At 50.8% G+C, this 14,730-nt stretch overlaps 2 protein-coding genes and 1 long non-coding RNA gene across 5 annotated transcripts in view; 1 reads left to right on the top strand and 2 right to left on the bottom strand.

The window, feature by feature from the left end:
* Window position 1: 1 nt before the first annotated feature.
* The window catches only part of RECQL5 (RecQ like helicase 5), a 30,338-nt gene continuing 15,609 nt past the window's right edge, over window positions 2-14,730 (top strand). For all 3 annotated transcript variants that reach the window (XM_055575147.1, XM_055575148.1, XM_055575150.1), the window contains exons 1-7: window positions 2-814; window positions 1,782-1,903; window positions 2,900-3,418; window positions 4,213-4,315; window positions 5,008-5,119; window positions 6,268-6,430; window positions 8,473-8,552. In XM_055575147.1, coding sequence (XP_055431122.1) covers window positions 688-814; window positions 1,782-1,903; window positions 2,900-3,418; window positions 4,213-4,315; window positions 5,008-5,119; window positions 6,268-6,430; window positions 8,473-8,552 — 1,226 coding nt within the window. In that variant the 5' untranslated portion in view covers window positions 2-687. The remainder of the gene's footprint in view (window positions 815-1,781; window positions 1,904-2,899; window positions 3,419-4,212; window positions 4,316-5,007; window positions 5,120-6,267; window positions 6,431-8,472; window positions 8,553-14,730) is intronic.
* Window positions 1,484-3,195, bottom strand: LOC129648644 (uncharacterized). Its single transcript, XR_008712810.1, has 3 exons — window positions 3,107-3,195; window positions 2,841-2,992; window positions 1,484-1,619 (listed from the first exon to the last, which is right to left on the bottom strand). It is a non-coding gene; the product is annotated as an uncharacterized LOC129648644 (long non-coding RNA).
* SMIM6 (small integral membrane protein 6) lies at window positions 10,531-12,259 on the bottom strand. The gene is made up of 2 exons (XM_055575157.1): window positions 12,151-12,259; window positions 10,531-11,188 (listed from the first exon to the last, which is right to left on the bottom strand). Exon 2 carries the CDS (start codon window positions 11,180-11,182, stop codon window positions 11,003-11,005), a length of 180 nt encoding a protein of 59 aa, XP_055431132.1. The 5' UTR covers window positions 11,183-11,188; window positions 12,151-12,259; the 3' UTR covers window positions 10,531-11,002.

Below are 14,730 nucleotides of genomic sequence, written 5' to 3'. Positions count from 1 at the left end.
CAAGCTTCTGTGGGATTTACCTGACCTGCTTTTCCAGCAGTTTGGTTTTTCAGTTACCTGAGGCTTATGGGGGTCTTCGAGTAATTCCCGAGCCAGCAGGCATCAGCGGCCCGACAAGAGCCCTTCGCTTCTCGGAGCCCACGGCCGGCTCTGATATCTTGGGGTTAAGAGAGGGAGGCTTTGGCTGGGGAAGGGAGAAACGAGCGGATCTGGGGCTGAGTAGAGGAAAAGGGGAGAGCTGTCCTCCGGGGGGTGGGGGAGAGGGTGGTGGGAAGAAGGGGTCAGTCAGGTCAGGTCCCGGGGGAAGAATGGTTGTCAGTGGTAGCGCTTATGGAGTAGAGGGTGGATCTTAGGGGAAAAAATTCCATCTTCTCCAGACTGTTCCTAAGACATTTATGTTTCTTCTCGTGATCTGATTTCTAGCTCTGCGCTGTACCGTGGCCTGTGATAGTTCGAAGATTTTATTTTCACTGAGCATAAAAATAGAGATGTTAATTACTCAAGAATGTATTGCTCCAGGCTCTTCACCTGGAGCTATATTACTTGAAAATAGTGCAGTTTGAGTATAATAAAGCAAATTTATACTCAGAGAGAAAAATAAGCAGTCTTTTAAAAGCAGAACAGAGGTTTCTAGTTGCAACCAATAATCATCACCTTTGCCTTAACCTTTGGCCACTGTTGGTAAAGATGAGTACCCACCCTTCCTCTCCTTTTGACCCTGAGCGTCGAGTCCGGAGCACGTTGAAAAAGGTCTTTGGATTTGACTCTTTTAAGACGCCTTTGCAGGAGAAGGCGATCATGGCTGTAGTGAAAGGTAACATTGCCAAACTACCTGTGTTTACATTTGTGCTGCTACAGAGCACTTTCCTTTTTTTTTTTTTTTAAATATTTATTCTTATTTATTTGGCTGCATAGAGTCTTAGTTGTGGCACATGGGAACCAGTTCCCTGATCAGGGATCGAACCCAGCCCCCCTGTATCGGGAGCACAGAGTCTTAGCCACTGGACCACCAGGGAATTCCCTGCAGAGCACTTTCCTTCTGACCCTTCCTACCTCCCCACCCTTGGGCATATTTGGTTTTGGAGATACAGACATGTCACCCTATCGGCAGTTTGTTCTGATTCTGACAGTTCACAGTCAGAGCTAAGGTTGTCTTTGAAAACATTTCCATTCTCTTTTGTTTGGTGTAGACAGCAGTGTGTGTGTGTTGGGGGGGGGGTTGTGGTTGGCAGGAATAGTCTTAAGGCAGTCATCTTCCAGGTAATTTCTTTGCTGAAGATAGAGTGGCTTGGGTCCCAAGTAGGGAAGGAGTAATAACATTATAAACTGGAGCTATGTTGACAGATGGAGATTGTCAAGAGGGGAGCAGGAACGTAATGTCAGTGACACTGTAATATTTATAAACAGAATCCCTCTAAGTGATGTTGTATCCATGTCTACGCAGATATGCTTATCCATCCAGAAGGATTCAGCTTTCGTTGAATCCTGATTCAGCTCAACCTGATTCAGTTCAGCCATCTGTGTCCCAGCAGACTCCGACTCCTTACCCTTGTAGTAGTTACCACTTCTGGAAATGATTGGCTTGCATTGCTGAATCTCCCTGGATCGCTCCCCTTTTCCTAGAAAGGATGGGAAGGGAATTGCAATTATATTGAGACCCTTCCATGTGCCAGACACTCTGCTAGGGGTTTTTCTTACATTATCCTTTGATTATCAGCAGCCTTGATGAGGGGAATATACAAAAGGGAGGAGCACAGATGTTGCCCCCTTGTCTTTTGCAGGTGATAAGGATGTCTTTGTGTGCATGCCCACTGGGGCAGGAAAGTCCCTCTGCTATCAGCTCCCTGCTCTGTTGGCTAAAGGCATCACCATCGTGGTCTCTCCTCTCATTGCTTTGATTCAGGTGAGGCTCAGGTGAATGATGATGGCAGCCCAGAAAGTTTAGGGGACTTTTTTTTTTTTAGTAGTTAGAAGTTTTACTTCTTTCACTGGTCTTTTGCCTCTTGCTTTTCTTTGATTTGTCTTTGTCCCTCTGTATTGGGTTTCTGAATTGCCTAAATGTGGGGCTCTCCATTAGTGCATATCACTCTGGTGGGTAATGATTGAGTCCTCTCTGTTTTGATGGCCTGAGGTTCTTACCTTCCTTTGTAACTTTTTGTCTGGAGGAACATGGAACTGTATGTGTATGTACACATACATTCTCATATGTATACACGTGCACTGTTTATGTTCTAGAAGATGCAGATGGGTAGAGAGGTAAATTGATATGGGGGAAGCCCTGGTATGTTCTGCTTGCTTCTGGTGGGCACACAGCTGTGAGACAGAAAAACAGATGAGAAACTTGTTGGGATGTTGTTAACTGTACTTCTGGCTATATTTGAAGCCTGCAGCTGGGCTGGTAGAATCAGAAATGAGGAAGTGTGGCTGTGTGGGTAAGAGCCATCCCCCATGAAGAAAAGGAGAAAGAGAGCAGGCAAGGCAGAGAACAACAGTGACTATGCTTCGTGAGTGTGCCCTAGTCTCAGGCTTTGTGCTAAGTGCCTTCAGGGTGTTAACTTGCCTCTGAGGCATAAAAGTTCATTTAATCCTTGCAACAATCCTATTAGGTAGTTTTACTCTTTTTATAGTAAAGGGAAAGAAAATGAGTTAGTTGAAAGTTCAAGGACCAGCTGAAGAGCATGTGGTAATTGAGCTGGGATTAAAGCTGTGTCTGTGTAGCTCCACACTTCCAGGACTTCCTCTTCTGTACCTCTTTTATGCAAGGAGAAGACACGTTGGAGGGTGGGAGGAGGACAATTTATGCCTGTGAACTACCCTCAGGGAGTCACAGCGACATTTACCTCTGAGTCCTGAGGGCCACTTACTGTCTGCTCTGGGCCTCTCCCTCTTGTGCCTTCAGGACCAGGTGGACCACTTGCTGGCTCTGAAGGTCCGAGTGCGTTCCCTGAACTCGAAGCTCTCGGTGCAGGAGAGGAAGGAGCTGCTCTCCGACCTGGAGCAGGAAAAGCCCCAGACCAAGCTTCTGTACATCACGCCGGAGATGGCGGCCTCCACCTCCTTCCAGCCCACCCTGAACTCCCTGGTGTCCCGCCACCTGCTCTCCTACCTGGTGGTGGATGAAGCTCACTGTGTTTCCCAGTGGGGGCATGACTTCCGCCCTGACTACTTGCGTTTGGGAGCCCTGCGCTCCCGCCTGGCAGATGCCCCGTGCGTGGCTCTGACCGCCACGGCCACCCCTCAGGTCCGAGAGGACGTGTTTGCTGCCCTGCACCTGAAGCAGCCAGTTGCTACCTTCAAGACTCCCTGCTTCCGGGCCAACCTCTTCTATGACGTGCAGTTCAAGGAACTGCTTCCTGATCCTTATGGGAACCTGAAGGACTTCTGCCTTAAGGCTCTTGGACAGAAGGCTGATAAAGGGGTGAGGGCACCGAAGTCAGGGGTTGAAGGGCCAGTGGGGTGCTAGCCACAGTATAGAGATAGATTCTCGTTTCTAAAAACTTTGGTTTTTTCCAGCTTTCTTAGCCAGGACTAGCTGTAGCTTCTCTTTTTGAGGGGCTGCACTGTGTGGCGGAGAAGGCGATGGCACCCCACTCCAGTACTCTTGCCTGGAAAATCCCATGGACGGAGGAGCCTGGTAGGCTGCAGTCCATGGGGTCGTGAAGAGTCAGACATGACGGAGCGACTTCACTTTCATACATTGGAGAAGGAAATGGCAACCCACTCCAGTGTTCTTGCCTGGAGAATCCCAGGGATGGGGGAGCCTGGTGGGCTGCCGTCTATTGGGTCGCCCAGAGTCGGACACGACTGAAGCGACTTAGCAGCAGCAGCAGCACTGTGTGGCATGTAGGATCTTAGTTCCCTGAGTAGGGCGTGAACCTGTGCTCCTTACGGTGGAAGCCCCAGCTGTAGCTTCTTAAAACTCGCACACAAGCGTTTTGGTTTCCTGGCATTGTTTCACCTACTGGGGTTCCTGGACTCTTCCTCCTTTGCAGACCTATCCAGGACTTGAGGGGAGGAGGCAAAAAGGTTGGAAAGGTTGAGTTCTGAGGCAGTGTGGTCCCTCCTTGTTAGAAAGTGGCAGGGCTGTGCTAGGTGGTCTGCCTCAGAGGAGACCATGAGGCTGAAAGAGCCACTTTTGAAGCGGCCACAGCATGATGGGCTGAGTGTTTTGTTTTCCCAATGCTTGTTTTCTCCCTGTGTCTCCACATTCAGTTGTCTGGCTGCGGCATCATCTACTGCAGAACCAGAGAGGCCTGTGAACAGCTGGCCATAGAGCTCAGTTACAGGGGCGTGAACGCCAAGGCGTACCACGCAGGTAAGGGGTGCCTGGGCTCCGTGGCTCTCCTCACTCGAAGCCTTTTAGCCAGTCTCTTATTCCTTAAGAATCCTGGCTGATCAGATGGTCCATCATCTAGTTCCAGATACCCAGGCAGAGCTAAAATGATTCACTTAAATCCACAAAAAGGTGCCTAGACATGAATGAGATGTAAAAGGACCTCCTGAATTCTTGTCGCACCCTGTGCCCACCCAGCAGCAGGTGATGAGTTTTTTAGTCCAGGAATTGGTGTTGTGGCAAGAGCACAGGCTCTGGAGGCCAATGAAGACGTGGGTGTTTGGGGGTTGCTTTTTGCAATATTCGTTTGGCTGCACTGGGGGTTAGTTGCGGCACTTCCTTGTGGCATGCGAACTCTTAGTTGTGGCATGGGGGATCTAGCTCCTGACCAGGATCAAACTCAGGCCCCTGCGTTGGAAGCACGGAATCTTAGCCACTGCACCACCAGGGAAGTCCCTGGACTTGGGTTTGAATCCTGGCTCTCACATTTATGAGAGAACCTTTGCCACGCACAGGCCAGGGTCTTTATGCTGACTGGCTCAGGCTCGGTGGCTTAAGTGCCTGACCCAAGGTCATACACCTGGTGGGTGATGGATTCACAGCGTGTGTGCTGGTAGGCCCCAGGGGAAACCCACGAGAGATGCGAGTTGCCTTCCTCACCTTCTCTGTTCCAGGGCTGAAGGCTCCTGAAAGAACACTGGTGCAGAACGAGTGGATGGAGGAGAAGGTCCCTGTAATTGTGGCGACCATTAGTTTTGGAATGGGAGTGGACAAAGCCAATGTCAGGTGAGTTCTGGTTCTTGTCTGACTCCGCCATTCGGGCCCTGGCTCAGGGTGGGGCGGGCCACCTGGTGCTCTGCCTGGAGGACCAGGACTGTGTGTCCTTCTAGGGTCAGGGGCCGGGGGGAGGGAGCGGGGAATGGAGGCCCCAGGACAGCGTCCCAAGTCCGTAGTCCAGACGCTGACAGTCCTTGTGTGGTCTGCCCCCTGGTGGCAGAGAAGCACAGCCGACCCTCAGGCTCACCCTTTAACACAGTCCTACTCACTCTCATCTTAGCAACTGGAGCTTGTGAGAGAGTGGAATGAAGTATCTTAAAACCACTCCCTATGGGAAGGCAAAGGCAAAGATCCTATTACTGTCTCCCCTTCTTGTTGCTTACAGGACAGTCCAGTGGAGATGGGTGCGTCCCAGCCTCCTAGCCCCACACTGGCTACTGTTGGGGTGTCTTTTACCTCCAGCCACTCTTGACCTTCTGGAGACGTTTTGGGCTACAGCCCCAAGTCCTTTGCTCGGATTAATACCAACAGTAATGCCTTATGTGACTTACAGAGCACTTTTGCACATTTGGTCTCATTAAGCCTCACAGTGACCCTGCCTTGATCAGCGTAGGAATTACACCATGAACTGCACTTGAGAGAACATGGATTTTGGAATCAGGGGTTGAACCCTGGGTCAGCTGTGTCTTGTTAGGGGCCAGCTTTGGAATCAGACACCCCTAGACGCAAATCCTAGCTCTACCGTCTCCTAGTATGAATTTACTTTTCTGAATCCCAACTTTATTGCCTATAAAATGAGGCTAGCTCACGTGGTGATGACTGTAATGATTAAACAAGACAAACATGCACACTGGCTCCTAGGAGGTATTTAGTAAATGTTATCTTTTTTGCTCTTCAAAGATGTTGTAGCGGACTTATCCAGCTCTTAAGTCTCCTAATATTATTTAAGTCCACCACTTTTCCTGTGGGCTGCTCCATGGCAGGCAGGCCTGCTGGCGGGCTGCAGGTCTCCTAGCCTTGTTACCCTGGGGTCCCGTCTCTCCCTGCCAGCCTCCCCGCTCCTGGTACCTGTGAAGGGCCCTGCTCAGCCATCCCAGAGTCTCTCCTCCCCTCAGCCTTCCCCCCACACCTCATGCTGGTTGTCCCCTGGATCCTAGGTTTGTCGCCCACTGGAATATTGCCAAGTCTATGGCTGGGTACTACCAGGAGTCTGGCCGGGCGGGCAGAGATGGACAGCCTTCCTGGTGCCGCCTCTACTACTCCAGGAGCGACCGTGACCAAGTCAGCTTCCTGATCAGGAAGGAAGTTGCAAAACTCCAGGTGAGTCCTGGACAGTAGGAGCCCTTCCTGTCCGAACCCACCGCTCCACCATTTCACACAGCGTATTTCTGAACCCAGATGGAGCTTCTGTAATCTGGAGGGGTGCTCCTGAGGCTCGAAAGTACAAGGGGGCACATGGGGTGTTGTTGGTAGATAGCTTGTAACAAGGTTAGACTTTTTTCTTTATACTTAGTTTATCTTCATACAGTCTGTTGTGTGCGTGTTATTTTCTACAGTCAGGATCAATCCTGCCTCGGTGGTCCACTGGTTAGGACTTGGTGCTTTCACTGCCGTGGCCCCAGGTTCAATCCCTGCTCAAGGAATTAAGATCCCAAAACTGTGTGGCCCAAAGAAAAAGGATTAAGGTTAGTCCTGTGTGTCACCTGGGGCTGGAGATCCAGTGAAGATACTTTTGTAATGTAAATTAAAAATCCACAAAGCTATCTTTTCAAAAAACCAAATATTTGGATACATAAATAATCTTAAGTTTCTATAAATCCTGAACCTATGGAAAAATTCTGTGTGGTGAAGATACCATCAAGAGAGGCAATAGATAAATAATAGACCTGGAAAAATATTTAACGTAAAAGGTAAACCAAAGGTTAAAGTGGGCAATAAATAGAGAGCTTTCCCCAACTGACAAGAAAAAATAAAGGATACGAAACAAAAATTCCCAGAAAAACTCATCAAATGATATATCCAAAGATGTTCAAATCTGGTAGTAGTCAAGGAGGTAAAAATTAAATAAAATCTGACACACATGGAAAAGAGCTCAAACCCTGTTGCTAGTGGGCACATGTAGGAAGGAGTGTCTATACTTTGCCAGGAGAAAAATGCAGTGTTACAGTCTTTTGAGGAGGGACGCAATCTAGCAATATCTATTTAAATTTTAAAATACAGGTAGGGAATTCCCTGGTGGTCCGATGGTTAAGACTCTGGTCCAGTGGTTAAGACTCTGTGCTTCCACTGCAAGGGGTGAGGTTTGATCCCTTGTCTAGGAATTAAGATCACACATGCCAAAAAAAGATAGAGTATATATACATACATACATGCTGCTGCTACTGCGAAGACGCTTCAGTCGTGTCCAACTCTGTGCGACCCCATAGACGGCAGCCCACCAGGCTCCCCCGTCCCTGGGATTCTCCAGGCAAGAACACTGGAGCGGGTTGCCATTTCCTTCTCCAGTGCATGAAAGTGAAAAGTCAAAGTGAAGTCGCTCAGTGTCCGACTCTCCGCGACCCCATGGACTGCAGCCTACCAGGCTCCTCCACCCATGGGATTCTCCAGGCAAGAGTACTGGAGTGGGGTGCCATCACCTTCTCCGACATATGTATATACTTAGGTATATATGCTGCTAAGTCACTTCAGTCGTGTCCGACTCTGTGCGACCCCATAGATGGCAGTCCAACAGTCTCTCCCGTCCCTGGGATTCTCCAGGCAAGAATACTGGAGTGGGTTGCCATTTCCTTCTCCAGTGCATGAAAGTGAGAAGTGAAAGTGAAGTCGCTCAGTCGTGTCCGACTCTGTGCGACCCCATAGACGGCAGCCCAACAGGCTCTCCCGTCCCTGGGATTCTCCGGGCAAGAACACTGGAGTGGGTTGCCATTTCCTTCTCCAATGCATGAAAGTGAGAAGTGAAAGTGGAGTCACTCAGTCGTGTCCGACTCTTAGCGACCCCATGGACTGCAGCCTACCAGGCTCTTCCATCCATGGGATTTTCCAGGCAAGAGTACTGGAGTGGGGTGCCATTGCCTTCTCCGTAGGTATATATAGGTACACTTTAAGCTAGATAGCCTATTTCTGGAACTGAGTCACCTGAAATTGCTTTAAAAAAGTGACCTGGGACCTGACTGGAGCTGGTACTTTGGGGAATTTCTGTTTTCCAAAAGCTGCTCAGGGAATGCATGGTCAGGTGTGAAGGAGGCTGTTTCATGAATGTCTTAATTAGTGTCCTTTGCTGTTTTTCTGTCTCATCATTTGTTGGGCTATGTGGTCGTCCAACTATGTAAGACTTTTGCTGAATAGTTGTTTCTTGTCTCCAGGAAAAGAGAGGGAACAAAGCATCTGATAAAGCTGCAGTCTTGGCCTTTGATGCCCTGGTGGCCTTCTGCGAAGAGTCAGGGTGAGTGACGTATCTCGTGTGTGGAGCCAAGTGTTGAGACCTTTCCCTCCCCCGTCACCATGCGTTAACCAGCTCATGTAGGGCAGCTCCTGGGCCAGCAAGGGACCCCTGCCTGCTGAGGGCCATCGTGTGGGATGTTTCCTGTCAGGGAGCATGGAAGGTGGTACTCCTTAGAAGGAGTTTTTCCTGCACTTTCCCTTGCAGGGCCTCAGAAACTCTGGCCCTGTGAGGATTCATTGTGTATTTTGGGTGGTCACCCACCCATCCCACTCTACCCACTTCCAGAGTGGCTGGCCCCGTGAATGACTCAGTTCCAAGAGATGCGACCAGTTCTACACCACTGGCGTTGTGGTTGTCACGTGCCGTGGAGCTGGACCACTGGCTTCACTTGTAGGGTTGTCAGTCTCCACCCAGACCCAAACAGAAACATGTGGCTCAGCTTATCTCTTAGGGGGCGGAGGGGGCGGTATTGTGCTTGGAGAGACATCATATTTCTAATGTAACAGCAGCCTGCCCACTTTGGAAACCACGTATCTGTTTGATCCGCATCTGCTGCTGGAGGGGGCTATGAAAGAGCCTGATAGCTGCTCAGGGCGGGCGCTGGGCACGAGCAGCTGTGGACACACTGTGTGAGGGACGTCTGGGAGCATTCGAGACAGGCTGGGAGCCCTGGCATTTGTATAGCGCTTGGCTCAAGAAAGCTCTTTGATTCCTTTGCTCTCATTGGTTAGATCTCATTGGACAACCTGTAAGATAGATGCAGAACTTATGGCTTCAGACATCGAGTGGACCAGAGAGGTCATGGTCATGAAGCTCACAGTAGGACAGATGATAATCCCCATCTCCCGATTGTCAGGGACGTTCACGTTTTCATACACACACGCCATCTTGGTTTTTGCTGGACTAGATTCTGGAAGCACGGAGCTGATTAAGTGCACGGTACTCGTGTCCAGCAGAGGTTTGAAGGTTTCCTCTGGAGACCAGAGAGGCTCTTACTTGGGCTGTATGTTTTGACTCTCACCCCCTCCTCTTCACTGATGAGTTGGTAGCCCCTGGGTTGAAGCTGTTTCCTTCTCCAAGTGGCCATCTCTCATTTGGCCTCGCAAGACCACGCCCAGCAGAGGTGGTCAGGACCCTTGCCCACAGCCCCTGTGACCAGAGCCCTTTGTAGGCACTCATACTATGAGCTGCTAAATTAGGCCTCCTTTGGCTTCTTGAGTGAAGCACTTGTCCTGAAAGGGCTCTGTGTCCTTGCTGGGTATCAGAGTCCCCTGTTCTGGAAAGCGCCCTGGCTGGGTTCTTGTTGGGGATGAGTCTGAGTCTCTGCAAGGCTGTCCGGAGGCTTAGCTCTGCCACCTCTAGGCTGCAGCAGCTTACCACACAAGAGGCCAGGTCCTCCCAGGGGCTTCTGCCTTCTATCTCAGCTCAGGGAGCTGGGGCCTCTTAATGTGTCAGGGGCCGAGCACTGGGGGGCCTCCTGTTGCCCTGTAAGCCACCTTATCTCTTCTGTCTCTCTTGTTGCACGTGAGGGTGTCTGATGCCAGGACTTCAAGGCCCTGGGATGGAGTCAGCATGGCTGGTGTGGCTAGATTTGAAATTGCTCTTTGAATGAAAGAATGTTTCTTTATTGAACAGATGGTACATAGCACAAAGGCAAAGCCCCTTCTCCACCAGACATTTGCCCCTTTTCTAAGAATAGCCTGGTTTGAGGTTGACACTGAAGCAGCTGTTTGCGAAGGGAGGGCACCTGGCAGCAAGGGACAGGCCAGCATGGTGGCGTCGGCAGAGGCGGGGACATGTCTACAAAGGCTGCATTGTAGGGTCGGGGCGCATGGGGGCTGGGGGGCTCTGTGAGGGATACCTGGGCGTCTCTGGGACCAGAGAAAAGACATGCAGGTCATATGAAGGCCAGTGTGGGGCATCCAGCCGGCTTCCTCTCTTCTCGGTGTGCAGCTGCTTTCTCTGAGCATGACCATGAAATGCATTTGATTACTGATGACTCAAATTTACCTTTGAGTGTAAAAAGGAATAGTAATTAGGTTGAAAGTAACCTCTGGCCCAGAGGCCTCTGCACCCTGAGATAGGAAGAACTGCTTTGGTTTAGGCCTAGGTTGTACTGGGCTCTGTCGTCTCCCAGGGTCTCCAGGCTCAGAGAGCCGACGGTTCAGGCATCCCTCTGTGTATCCGTTCCTTTGCTCATTTCTTCATTCATTCATTTGTTCCAGCAGCAAACACTGCCTGGTACTGACTCTGGGCAAGGCACACCGGAAAAGGGGTACAATGGGGAACAGAAAGAGACCCAGCCCCTGCTTTTTGGTACTTGAACCAGTGGGGAAGACAGGCATTTATCAGATAATCATATGAAAAATTTTAATTCCAGACTGTTAAAGAGCTTTGAAGAAAGTTCATAGTGTTTTGAGAATGGCCCCCTTGCCCGGCAGAAAGTCAGGTCACGACTCTTCATTCTGGTTGGTCGTTTTGTTCATGGGGAGGAAACCAAAGATAATAGCAAATAAGATGAGAGACAGGACCGTGGTGAAGAACAGGATGATCACTGCCAGGCCCCCCTGGTCCCAGGGGTTCTCCCAGAACTCCATCTTCCAGGAGTATTTCGATAGCATTTTGTCCATTTGAACCTGGAAAGGCGGGGACAGAGGCCCTGAATGCCGGGGCTTCTCCATGGCCCTCCCCATGTGCTACTGCCTACTCCCCTAACTCCATCCTCTGGTGCCATCTCAGAACAGCAGCAATCTCTGCAGTTAGTGGGCATTGAAGAGACACTGGGTCTTGGGGCTCAGTGCCTCCAGCAGGCAACGGATGGGCTTTCCTCCTCCACTAAAGTGAAAGCAGGGACTGGCATCAAGGGCAGGGGTGAGGGTGGTCCAGTGCGCTCTGTCTTCCCCAGGCCTTTCCTGAGCAGCCCTGCTGTGATCAGGGACTTTCTCTCCCATCCCTGAGACCTGCTCAGCCAGAACCTGAAAAGCACTGCTGTAGGGACTTCCCGGTGGCCCAGTGGTTAAGACTATAATCCTAACCCCAGTGCAGGGGGCACAGGTTTGATCCCTGGTCAGGGAGTTAAGAGTCTGCATGCCACGTGACACGGCCAAAAAATAAGTGAAAAGCACTGATATAGACCCTTCCTGGTTTTCCTGCCTCAGTTGCGAACATCTGGGGAGCGTTTTAAGAGGTCCTCACTGGAGCCAAGGAGTGGACGGACTCAAGCTGGGAGCTCAGCCGGCTTCCTTAGAGGCAGGACCAACTAATCATCTTGAAACACAGCTGAGATAGGCAGGCTGCGAGCCAGTAGCCAATTGAAGGGAGTAAAGGTGGAGAAGGAAGGCGCCATTACCCAGGTCTGCTGCTCTCGGTCTTGTGTCCTAAGAGAGAATGGATCAGGGGAATCCTCCAGAGCCACACTCTGCGGGGGCCGAGCTGAAGACACTGCCAGGAGACCAGAGCTCTGCCCCGACTCAGGAGGAAAAGGGGTCGCCCTGATGGCTGGCCCTGACCAGACCTGCCTGCTGTCACCAGAGCAGACAAAGGTGGCCTAGGGCCTGTTGCCGAGCAACCGCATTCCCTTTCAGCCTTTCACACTTACCCCCTCTGCTGTATTCTGCCCTCTTGCGATGCTGTTTTGGAGGGCTGCTCAGGGCCTGTGGGTTGAAGTGTTCTGGCTGAGACAAGTCAGAATTGGAGTCGGTGGGAAGAGAATGGCTCCAGGGCCCTTGCCCCAGGCCACCTGTCCCCCTCACCTGTGTCCACTGAAAGGACCTGCTCAGGAGGCCCCAGGGCTGGGGCGCCACCCATGGCTGTTTGCTGTCCATGGCACTGGGTAGATGATTAACCACAGCTCCTGCTGGCACCTCCTGGAACCAGCATGGGGGTGTTTATCACCAGCGAGGCCCCGGCTTCCTGCGGAGGACTGACTTCTCCCTTGGTATCTTTGTCGCTCAGGCCTGGCCTCAACTGTTTCTTGTGGGTTCCCACCCCTGGTGTGATGGAGCAGCCGAGAAGCAGGAGTGGGGCCTGTGCCCTGGTGCGTGGAACCTGGTGGCTGCCATCCCTCCTTAAAAGACAGGAGTCCAGTGTCCACGGTGGCCAGGAACTGCGTGGGCACCTTGTGTCCAGTTGTGAGCAAGAGAGGCAGGCTCTGCCCTCCCAGGGGTTCCATTCTAGGGCCTGTTTGAGGCATGTAGGAGCATTTCTGAAGGCCTGTGCCCAGGCCCCTCCTCTGGGTGTGTTAGAACCCTGTGCTTGGTAAAGCTCGCCAGGTGATTCTCACGTGCAGCCGGGGCTGGAGGGAGGTGGTGGGCGAGTTCCGTGAAGTCCTTCTTACCTCTCCTGGCCTCACTGACCTGGGCTCACCTGCTGCCTCGCATTTCCTTCCGTAAAACACACTGACTAATGCCCTTGGCCTGCTGGGGTCTACGCACACCCTCGGGCTTCCGCTCCATCAGCTTAGTTGGATGCTTATCAAGCGTCAGCTATTTGTTCCCCAACCTGTTTTGTGGCAGCTGTAGTTGTTATTATAATTACATAATTGCACTTAACATTACATGAAAACGAAGCAGTGGTGATAGCCAAAACCCCAGGTTTACAACCGGGGAACAGGCACGGAGCAGTTAAGTAGCTTACCCAAGGTCACACAGCTAAGTTACTGCTCTGAGGTTTGGACCCAGCTGTTCCACTCAGCTGCACAATCTGAGCTCTGAAGCACTTTGTTGGACCTCAGAACAAGCAGTGAGGGAAAGTATTTCTTTCTGTAAATACTACTTGACCACTTTAGAATCATTCAGATGGCATTTCTGTCAAAAATAGATGTGGACAAGACAGCTGTAAACAGTTCCTAAAAATGCAGAAGGATTTCACAGTCAGGTTTCTTTGCAGATGCCCTTTTTTTAGAAGGCTGACTTTTATTTTTTTATTTAAAACAATATTTATGTGTTTGACCACGTCAGGTCTCAGGTGAGCCACGCGGGGTCTTTCGTTGCAGTGCATGGACTCTCTAGCTGTGCGCGGGCTCAGGAGCTGTGGCGCGTGGGCGCAGCTGCTCCGAGGCAGCGTGGCGTCTTAGTTCCCTGACCAGGGATAGACCCTGAGTCCCCAGCATTGCAGGGTGGATTCTTAACCACTGGACCACCATGGAAGTCCCCTTATTCTGCCTCAAAGAAATAAAAATTAGCAGATAGACAAGTCAGGAAACCTGATCAGCAAACCCACACTCAGAGAAAAGATGTGTGTGTCTGTGTTTCCATCTCAGATGAGGAGTGTAGAGTATGTATGTCTCATGTACGCAAACATGGCTTTAATTGACTTTTTCTATTAATTGCTGGCCCAGGTCAGAAAATTCTTCTGAAATGATCGCCAGGAAGGGAGTGATATGATGGGAAGAGGTAGAGAATGCTGTTGGTGCCCTTGGCATAGCCTGGGGCCCAGGGGACTCGCTAGGAGGAGCAATGATTCAGTTGAGATGTGAAGATGATGGAAGAGTGAGAATTAGGGGACAGCAGCCAGCTGCTTCCCGAGGAGAGTGAAGAAACATTTTCTAAGTACAGAATTATTTTGTTTTCAGTAATTTTTTAAATAATCATTTTGTTGTTGTTTGTACCGTGTGGCTTGCAGAATCTCAGGAACCTAACCCAGGGGATTAATCAGAAACTGGATCTGGACCATGGCAGCGAAAGTCCAGAATCCTAATCACTAGGGCACCAGGGAACTCCTTATCCTCTGTTTTTTAGGCTGTGGAATTTGTTGTTACCCACAAGCAAATATATTGTCCTGAAGGTTGTTACTTGTAGATTGCTTTCAAACATTAATGTTCGGGAAAACAGATTTCAGAGCAAACAGTTTTATGTGGCCTCTGCTAATGAGGTTCTTGCACTGGTGGCTTGACTGTAGTTTCTGAGCTGTGCTGTCTGGATAGTAAAGGGTGCAGATCTGAAGTGTAGAGTGAAAAACCCTTGTGAGGCACTGAGACCACAGTCGTGGGCATTGTTGGAGCAGAGGCCACAAGCGGGCTGTGGCGTGAAGAGGCGCGGAGACCAGCGCCGAGACTGGCGGAGACACTGCGGTGGTGACCGCAGGCAGACGCGGCTGGCGGCCTGGTCCAGGGTGGCACGGCGGTGGGAGCAGAGAGGTCTGGTCGCCAGCCTCAGCCGGGTGTTCTCTGGGCTCGGAT

The sequence above is a fragment of the Bubalus kerabau genome, chromosome 4 (genome assembly GCF_029407905.1).
Source record: "Bubalus kerabau isolate K-KA32 ecotype Philippines breed swamp buffalo chromosome 4, PCC_UOA_SB_1v2, whole genome shotgun sequence".
NCBI classification, from domain to species: Eukaryota; Metazoa; Chordata; class Mammalia; order Artiodactyla; family Bovidae; genus Bubalus; species Bubalus kerabau.
The sequence above is the reverse complement of the archived record's forward strand: the minus strand, read 5'-3'. Positions and strand labels throughout refer to the sequence as shown.

What these genes read in the sequence shown, in the direction of transcription:
- SMIM6 (XM_055575157.1), bottom strand. Translation starts at nt 11,182, where the DNA reads ATGGACAAAATGCTATCGAAATACTCCTGGAAGATGGAGTTCTGGGAG.